This window comes from Gossypium arboreum, chromosome 8, assembly GCF_025698485.1.
Source record: "Gossypium arboreum isolate Shixiya-1 chromosome 8, ASM2569848v2, whole genome shotgun sequence".
Classification (NCBI taxonomy): domain Eukaryota; kingdom Viridiplantae; phylum Streptophyta; class Magnoliopsida; order Malvales; family Malvaceae; genus Gossypium; species Gossypium arboreum.
Genome location: NC_069077.1, coordinates 20,478,861 through 20,488,781, shown reverse-complemented (window position 1 = coordinate 20,488,781; position 9,921 = coordinate 20,478,861). Strand labels below are relative to the sequence as shown.

At 33.1% G+C, this 9,921-nt stretch overlaps 1 protein-coding gene across 2 annotated transcripts; it reads right to left on the bottom strand.

The window, feature by feature from the left end:
* Positions 1-221: 221 nt before the first annotated feature.
* On the bottom strand, positions 222-5,722 carry LOC108469371 (protein DETOXIFICATION 43). 2 transcript variants are annotated; one of them, XM_053018246.1, is made up of 13 exons: positions 5,598-5,722; positions 3,150-3,355; positions 2,921-3,042; positions 2,495-2,779; positions 2,170-2,360; positions 1,851-2,083; positions 1,679-1,779; positions 1,434-1,597; positions 1,260-1,331; positions 1,059-1,175; positions 880-975; positions 648-769; positions 222-563 (listed from the first exon to the last, which is right to left on the bottom strand). In XM_053018246.1, exons 2-13 carry the CDS (start codon positions 3,242-3,244, stop codon positions 509-511), a joined length of 1,653 nt encoding a protein of 550 aa, XP_052874206.1. In that variant the 5' UTR covers positions 3,245-3,355; positions 5,598-5,722; the 3' UTR covers positions 222-508. The 2 variants fall into 2 exon arrangements, with proteins under 2 accessions (XP_052874206.1, XP_052874207.1); XM_053018247.1 differs by lacking the exon at positions 5,598-5,722 and adding an exon at positions 3,567-3,838.
* Positions 5,723-9,921: the final 4,199 nt, after the last annotated feature.

Sequence of the window (9,921 nt, the reverse complement as noted above, 5' to 3'; positions counted from 1 at the left end):
TTTTTCTTTCTCTTCATTGATTACTCGCTACTACATAACGAAGGAGAAAAGATCAAAGGGATAAAGATGAGATTAGTATCAGTTAAAAAAGAAAAAGAAAAAAAGAGAATCTCAACATTTATGGTTGCCTAATTATCATATTCTTGTTGAAAGTTAATGACCATCAATAATTAACTTCAATTATTGGAATAGTTAAAATTCTGAAGAAGCAAAAATAAACATTTGTTGAAACAAAGAGTGGTATCAGCTATGCTGTACACTTTTTGCATTAGATTTTATTTTTGCATGTTTAGGTACATTATCTGCGCAAAACATTAAAAACAACACCATATCAAAGAAGACGATGGCAGCTTCTAATATCCCTACATTTTACCCTTACCAAAACAAACAAACCAACAACCACCATGCAAAACACACATACAAGTAATATCTATATCTATATCTATATGAATAATACATATTTTATATATAGCTTCATTATAAAGCTGAAAATTTTTAGTTCCCTATCCTATGCGATGGGTCTACTTCTTAGGAAGCGCCAAGGTCCAGTTGCAGTCCCCATCCTGCATGTACATATAAATAGACCACTTTCAATCCAAAAAAGAAAAAAAAAATGTTCTAAACTATAAGAAGAAAGATTTAATTACCTCAAAACACCAGCAAAGCTGCGGAGAACCATGTAGATGGTTAGTGCAACCCATATCCCTATAAATCCATTGCTTTTGGAGAGAATGAACAACGATGCAATGCTTGCTCCAGCTACAAATACCTGAATAAACCAACCATCAAAGGTGTGAAATTAATGGTTCTTATATACATATATATATGCATATACAACCTTAATTTGTATTGTATTGTATGTGTGAAAGACTTGGTTACCATGGAGTAAGCTGTGTATGCAAAGTCAGATGCTCCAAAGTTGACACCGTCAAACACGAAAGCAATTGAGTTGATTGGCTGTGTAGCTGCTACAAACTGATTCCATATACTTTTAAGTTAATATATATGTATATCTGAGGTTGTTGATGGATAAGATGCATATCAAGAATTAAAATTACCGGTACTCCTATACTGATAAGATGAAGAACACTAGCATCTTTCGAAAAGATCCCCGACCCAAAGTATAAACCAGCTCCAACCACCACAGCAAGCCCCACACCAAGCACAAAACTCATCTGCAAAAACTCAAACCTTGTTCATTTTCAGCTAAGCTCCATGTTTGAGCTATTACATAGATCTTCTTTTGTTTCTAACATTACCTGCAATACCCGAGATGTTGCAGCTGTTACCTTCTTGTAGTCCTTCTCAGCAAATGCACAAGCAAGAATTGCCTAAAGATGTTGATAACGTTACAGATAGGTTAATTAATCAATCAATTATATGCAATTTCATAAAAAAAAGATGGTGAAAGATATATATATATATATATGTACCTGTCCAGCGACAGCTAAACCATCAGCAAGAAGAGATGATGTCATCCAGACCTGTAAGCAGATTTGAAATGCGGCCATAGGTGTTGAACCAAGCCGAGCAGCCATTGATGCTGCTAATGTCACACAGAATGTGACTGCTATCACTCTTGCTAATAAAAGAAAACCTGTGGCCAAATATGCATAAAAAATATGGTTTGATCATATGGTCAAAGGGATTAACTTGTTTCATCAAAGAAAGCCCTTACCATTTTTAAGAAATCTTCCAAATTGTAGGTCTTTCATGTTTGGGGGTAAGAGATTAACTTGTTTCATCAATCGCCATAAGAGGATGAGTGAAATCAAATACCTGCAGCGATCATTAGCCATTAGACATGGTATAAGATATTGGGAAGTGAGAGCCAAGACAAATTGACTTACTGAGAAAGGACATGTGCTATGGCTGCACCACTGACCCCTAGTTTTAAGACAAAGATAAATATAGGGTCCAAAATGATATTTGTCAGGTCTCCTGCAACTGTTGCATATAAAGGTGTTTTTGTATCCTTAAATCCTCGGAAAACCCCTTGCATGGCTAAAGATAGAAGAACTGCAGGAGCGCCTAATGACCTCAATGTCAAGTACTTTAGTGCTGGGTTTAGCATAGGGGAATCCTGGTCAAGAAAAATTGGGTTTTTCTTAGTTCCCTTTTCAAGCATTAAAATGGAGAGCTTACAGGTGGTGGCAGGCAGGCACTTACAGGTTTCACACCCATCACACGAAGGAGAGCTTTTGCTCCAAAAACAAGGCATATAGCTTGAAGGAGACCAAGCATTAAACCCAGAATCAATGCTGTTGACACTGACGGGATATGTCTTTTTCCTTTTTTCACTTGAGCATTTTGAGCTTTGCTATCAACTACAGGCGGATCCTTACTTGTGTTGGAAGAACCTGACGAATAAATCACCAGTCAAAATGTCTTATTAGAAGAGCATACCAGAAGCTACATGCTCCAACGTAACCTCAAATTATATCTATGTTGTAACACATCGGAGAGAGAGAGAGAGAGAGAGTTATATATGTACCATCCTCTGGCTCTTTTGTATCAGTGTTTGTAGCTGCAGCACCTGGACCATCTTCCAAGTTGGCTGCCACTACATCTTCTGGCCTCATCAATTCTTTCATTTCATTGTTTTTGGGTTCATTCTTTTCCAAATCTTCAGATTTTACGGCTTCAGGGCTAATCTTTGCAAGTGTATCTTCTTCAGCTACAAAAGAAGTTGTAATGCTAACCAGCGGGAAAATAGTAATCCTTGATGCTTGATTGAATATAGCAATGGAAACTCCTACAGCAGCTAGCTCCACCGGTCCTACACATATAGGGCAACAATTTTTGCTTCAAAGACCATCCATATAAGATCAGTAGAGTATATCAAGCATATAACAGAAACGCTGCAGCATGCATAATGCACTCAGGAGTGTATATATATATATAGGATACGAGAGCTGACCTATACGCCCAATGAAGGCAGTGTCAATCAGAGAAGCAATGGGATCAGCAGCTAAGGCCAAGGCAGCAGGAAATGCGATCCTTAGTATCTCCAGGCCAAGTGAATCCAATTTGAAAACAAGTCTATAAAACAAATTGTGATCCAAAAATCAGTCAGCTAAAGCAATCAAACTGCTATTAACCAGGTCTAAAGTACTTTAACATCCATTATTGATAGCTTAACTTAGTACCTTGCATCCTTAAAGAGGACAAAAACAGGCACTCCCAACAGGCTCCACTTGCTCTCAGGTGGGTACATAATACCATTCTCAGCCATGATACTCATTGGCAATCAACCTCAAAGTTTAAAGTACTGTTATATAGTTCAAGGCTAGTGATGCTTATGGTCCCACCCAGAAACTTCTGAGTTCTTATGAGCTAGGTCCCCGATCGGATTCTGCGGAGAGCACGGAAATCAATGTTATAAAAAAGTACAGCTGTTACTTAAAAACTATGAAATCTTATGGCGAAAACAGATCTGCAATGCAAGGCAAAGCAAGGCAAGGCAATGCAATGCAATGAGAATGCATTGCATCCTAGTAAATCAACTATTGTTGGGTATTACCGAGACATCTCTGTCCAAAGAACCAGATATCTCACTGCTTTACCTGGATATAACATGAGACCTCCCTCGGTTGCTTACAAGAAACTTGTCTCTCTATATACATTTACATATACAATGCAAGACACCTCCCTCAGTTGTTAATGTTCATATGTAAGATGAGAACCGAGGTCTTCGATTCACGTACGACTAGAATCACATACTATTAATATATTAGACAAATCACTTTTCCGCAGATTACTCCCTGTCGTTTGCCTCCATGGAAGATTCTTTTCTTTTTCTTTTAGTCCTCAGATAACACACCAAAACCATATAAAAAATATGGCCATGCAGGTCATACAGTCTTCCAAGATATGATTTTCTAGTATTAAACGAAGGCAGATTTTGAAAAATAAAAAGAGCTAAGGAACATTGCTGGAAAACACAGTTATCACCGATTAAAAAGGATTAAATAAGGCGACATGAAAGCAACATTAATGTGTACATAATTAGCTTGGGGTCAAAACAAAAAAAGCAGACAAATGTAGGTTCCTCATCAGTTTCCAGTAAGTTGTGCTGGCCACTTATTTCTGTCCTTGACTATAGTTAAGGGCTTGTATATGATAAATCACACGTTGATTATTTAACAAATATAAAATTCTATAAAAATGTAAATATATAAATTAAACATTTAACACGTGTCATCACATAATTCTCATTCTATTCATTTATATTTATAGAAAAAAATTTTACTCCAAGTCATTTCATTTCTATGCATTCATATTTATTTATAGATAAAATTTCTGACTCTACTGGTGTTACCACACAAACCAATTCAATTGGTGGAAATATCGAATTTAGTAGATTCAAATTTAAAAAAAAATAAGGGTAATGGGTAATTAAGATAGTTAAAGTTTTTATAAAATATATATTTTTAAAATTTACCCACTCCTCTAAACCTACTACTTAAATTACCTGCTCTTAATGGCTAAAAGAAAAAAAAAACATTTTTATTCATGTAATATTTTAAATTAATTTTTAATAAAAATTATCATAACTTGATATTAACATCTATTTTATTATTATTTTTATCTAACATACGTTTAATCACCATTCAAATATGCAAGACTCATATAAAATACATTTATTAAATGTGAAATCAACTTATGAATAGTTATTAAAATGTATTAATCTTAATAGATGAAAAATTAATGAAGTAAAACTAAACCCCACTATTTCTTGATATTAAAATTATATAATAAAATATTATTTTTTAACCGTGTTGTGTGTGGCACAAATTCTAGTTAAATATAAAAGCAGGCTTTAAATTTGTGGCTAATGATTCTCTTTTGAGTTTCGCAAACTATTTGACTTGTAAAAATATTATGGAAGACCCTATATTAAGATTTAGATTGCATTTGGCCTATTATACTAAAAAACTAGTTTCTATATGTAGTAAATTGATCATTTTTGTTAAAAATTTTATCCATTTATAGTGTTAAAAACTGATATGAATGATGGAATAATCAAATAGTAATATATAGCTTGCCACGTGTACTTTATATTAATGTATATGGAGCAATTTTTAACAGTAGAAATAGATGAATTTTTAACATAAGTACTAATTTGCTTTTTGATTTAAAGTATTAGGATTAATTTACACGTTTTTGAGTAAAGAGAACAAAATACAATTTGATTCTATGTTTGTCATAAAAACAAAACATTGCATTTATAATAAAATACCTTAAAAAATCAATTTTCATTTCGTGTTACTGAAAAACAGTACAAATAAGTCTACTAATAACATTCCAAGCAAATCATCAAATGAAAGTGAAATAAATATGTAAAATAAATTATGGAGAGCGACTTATCCCAACAAAATAAAAGAGAAAGAAAAACATGTCTATATTTTGACATAATTATGAGTATAGTGATATTCAAAATTTATGTTAACACTAATTTTGAACTCCATATTATCCACTCTTTACCTTTTATAGAAAGAAAAGAAAAGAAGATATGTAAATTTGAAAACTTTGAAGTGAAAAGCATTAGTGAAGGGGATGGAACTTTATGATAAGTAGAGAGGAAGTAAGCTAACCTGTGTTTGGTTCAAAGCCGATGCCAATGGCAATGCCAACGCTAACTTGTTCACCAATTGCCAAACCTACACCTCGCTTTGCCCTTTATATACCTTTCAAGACGCTCGTGCTCCCAACACCAATTATCATTTACTTATGTGTATATACAATATGCATGTATGTATGTATGCATGAGAGAGAGAGCATGCATCCACATCCATCGTCAGCTTTTGATGATAACGACAAACTACAAGCTTCCCTGATCATTTGAAAATAATAATAAAATGCAATATCCAATAGCAATGAGGCAAGACACACGTATATACATACATACATACATACATATATTTAAAAAAGAAAAAAAAAACGATGAGCAATATTTTCTGCCTCAGGAATTAATTCATTAATAAGAAATGTTAATTGTAGTTGGATTATTCAAAGTTGGGAAGTGGAACCATCCACGTACAGGCTAAATCTCTTTTAGAAAAAAAATATAGACCTGCAAATATAAGTGCTTATTTAGTTGGTAGCATTCAACTTTTATCAGAATGTGGGCTACGTAGGAAACCCAATATACACCCCATGCTTAAAATAGTTGAATGCCAATTTCACTTGCTACTTCACTTGCAATATCCATTTGATTTCACCTTCACCTAATTTTCTCCATATTTTAAAGATAAATACCCATCAATTTGGTTTTCTCATTTTTAGTGAGTGTGAATCCAAACTTCGTTACCATGCCTTAATTTATATTTACATTAAATTTGATTAAATTTAGTGTGGAGTTAAATTAGAATTGGTATTCAAATTCTTCATTACTCATATAGAGATATTTTGTCGACCCCATCATTGCATTTAGAGGACAGGGAATAGGGACTGAGGACTAAGGTCCAAGAGGAATGGAAACGTACAGCAAGTACAAATGTTAAATTCAAAGGAACCTTGATTTGGAGGGATTTTGATAACTCTTACAACTTGTTGGTCCATCAGCTTTTTGGTAGTGACAGATTACCAGACCCTTTAAAAAAATTGGAGGGTCCCTTCCCTACTCCTTGAGTGTATATTTTCATATTTGCATGTCATCTCATCTAATGTCATGATAACTTAAATTATTGTCCTTAGAGCAATTCGATTTTTATTTTCATTCTATTTATAATTACATACTCAGTACTTCCTATTGTATATTAATATGCAAATGACATAATGTCGTAATTATAGTATTTTCACCTCTTCTTTTTGTCCTTTTTAACTTCCTTTTGCCATTTTTTTATTTGTTTTTGGGTTTGTCTTTTTCCTTTTGCAGCAGAATGTAGCTTCCTCTCCCAATTCATGATTATTGGTGGAAATTAATTAATTAATTAAAAAAAGAAAATAGAATATTGCTTAAGCTTTACAATTATAGTTAGTTATACAATAATATTTTAGATAGTTACTTAGTGGAGATAGGTAGCAGTACAAACAAGTAAATGAGATGTATTGAAAGAATATCATTAAGAAGATTGAACTGGATCCGGTAACATTGAACGTAGTGACAGGTGGAGAAATGGAAATGTGGTTGACGATTAGACTCAACAAAGAAACAAGATTAGAGAATTTCAAAGAAAATGTTTTGAGCATTCAAAATGCCTAATAAATGTCAAAAGTCCTTTAATCGATTGTGACAGACTCCTATTTACTATGTTTCATAATAAGAGTTACAAAGCTAGCAATTAATGAGAATAAAAAAACATATTTTTCAGTTAGAAAGGCATTAATGATTTTTTTATTATGAAAGGATTTTGTAAGTGATGGCGAATAGTGAATAAGAATTCATTATATTTTTAAAAGAAGGGAGAATCACTCAAAATTACAGGAAAAAGGTTAAAAGGAAAATGTCTTAACAACCTCCATGTCTGATCCACCAAGCCAAACTCTTTGGAACATTCCAAGAGTGAAAATGACCCCCAAACCTTGCTATATTCTAGGGTTACTTTCACTTTTTCTACTTCGGTGAAATAATATTATGGAAAACATTTTCTGCATAACATCTCTTGAGGTGTAAGACGAAGGTTGTTCTTGAATAAGAGTTATTCTGACTTGTCCCAAATGTGACTAGTTCTCATCATAGTTGTTCCAAACAAGAGTTGTTATGTGGTGATGCTTTCATGGTAAAGCTTGTCCTAAATAATGACTCTTCAGAAAAAACACAATTGTTCTAAATACAAGTTGTTCTAAGCCATGGTTATTCTAAACATAGTTATTCCTGAAACGTTATTATTCTAAACAAGAGTTGTTTTGAACTTTAGCTATTTTCAACAGAAGTTATTCTCAAAGAACAGGTACATTGGATGACAGTTGTTCTAACTGCAACCCTGTTCTAAACATAGCTATTCTCGAACAACAACTATTCTAAAAAAGAGTTGTTGTTCTGAAAAAAAAAATTAAGTGAAACAATGATGCTACTTGTTCTAAACTTGGTAGCACAATTTCCTGAAATATAATATTATTTATGTCAAGGAAGAGATCAAATGTTAGTAGCCAAAATTGAATATGTACAAATATTTGTACAAATAGGGTTCATTTGGATGGGTGGTGTTGATATCGGTAAGATTTAAAGCATCAGCGACAATGAGATTACTTACTGTAGTAGTGAGATTAAGTACTATAGAAATGAGATTAAAATCGGTGGTAAGACATGTAACACCCCATACCCGACTCGATCGTCGGGTCCGAGTTATAAGGTGTTACATTCGTTGTCGGAGCAACTACAATCAAATCAAATACGATTCACATCAATAATCAGACAAATATAAGAATTATAAGCAATCAATCCAATATATAATTATTCACGAGTCATATACAAGCTTACGAAAGCTTTAAAGTTAACTCGAGATTGAATTAGGACTAAATTGTAAAAGTTTCAAATTATAGGATCGACGTCTCGACGTAAGAGAGTTTTTCATCGTGACGTGAGGGAGTTCCTCATCACTACATGGCATGCTATTTTGGGTCTCGTCGTGACGACAAGTTTCTCATCGCACCGTGACATTATAGGCTATTTCTTGTTGCGACGTAGTACGTTTGATGTCGCGATGTCATATATTGTTTCTAAAATTCTAGGTTTTTTCAAGCCTACAATTTCAAACAGTATCAAACATATACCAATCTCAATATCCTTAAGTTACACATACATTTCTAATACACCCAATATTGAATTGTATCTCTATTCACATATGTAACCATTCAATTCTTTTCACCAATTTCATTCAAATACTCAATCCATTTCATCAACTAATTTAACATTCACATCATAGAAATGCAAGCATATAAATGTTCATACATATCATTTTAACTATGTTGCCATTTCATATATCATACCTTAATCAACTAAAGCAAATCTAAGTTGTATATATATACATCAAACATATATAATTTGTAGAACATCAAATGTGACATCTTAGTTATAAGTATCATATTATACCAACAAAACTCAACTTATTAGGTACAAACTATTAACATCAAAAATGCACAAACATTAGTAAATCAGGTTCAAATTCTGGATGCTAAAAAGACCTCCCTACGATCTATCGAAAATCTAAGTTACATGTGCACGGAGAAAACAAAATCGTACGCAGAGCGAAACGCTTAATGGTAATTCTACAATTCAAAGCAATATAAACAAATTTATAAAAATGCGTATATTCAAATCATAATCTAACCCATGCTAACTCATGAAAAATTACTTCCACTTTCGTATAGCTATGCTTATACCAATTTCACAAACCAATTCATATACTTAAATATGTTAAAACTACCATTACCATATAAGTTATTCACATTCATTCATAAGCATTAAAACACCACTTTGAATTCATTTCAAAACATGTTTATAAATATATTCAATTCCATGCTATCATTTAAAAAATTTGAGCTTATAGGCTTATTCAAAATCAATCAGCCTTCAGGGTTCATTTTTAACCCAATCATAGGGTTTTCCACATATCGTCGTATCTCACATTTCATTTCATTCATTTACCATTTGGTCAGTTCTCAAATTTTTAACCCTATTAACTTGACACAGATTCGGTATGGATACGCAGATCTGTCACCTTGGGTTTTCCGACAATGATGACGCTATAACGATATATAATACCACCCTAGATTGCTCGACAACAATAGTTTTTTAAACTCAATCAATTTGTCACCCCGGGTTGCCCAACAACGATGACTCGATGCATAATATTTGCCACCTCGGATTGCACGACAATGATGGTTTTACTCAGTATTCTAACCCTATGGCGTGCCAACTATATCCAACACAATCTGAACTGCTAATAGGGTAACCAAATTCCAATTTCATTATAC

Bases quoted from the DNA above. Each gene is read 5' to 3' on its own strand.
- LOC108469371 (XM_053018246.1), bottom strand. From the start codon at position 3,244: ATGAGTATCATGGCTGAGAATGGTATTATGTACCCACCTGAGAGCAAG. The intron at 2,361-2,494 runs GTACATATATAA...TTTATTCGTCAG, and splicing joins TACAAAAGAGCCAGAGGATG to GTTCTTCCAACACAAGTAAG. The intron at 1,176-1,259 runs GTAATGTTAGAA...GAGTTTTTGCAG, and splicing joins CAACATCTCGGGTATTGCAG to ATGAGTTTTGTGCTTGGTGT.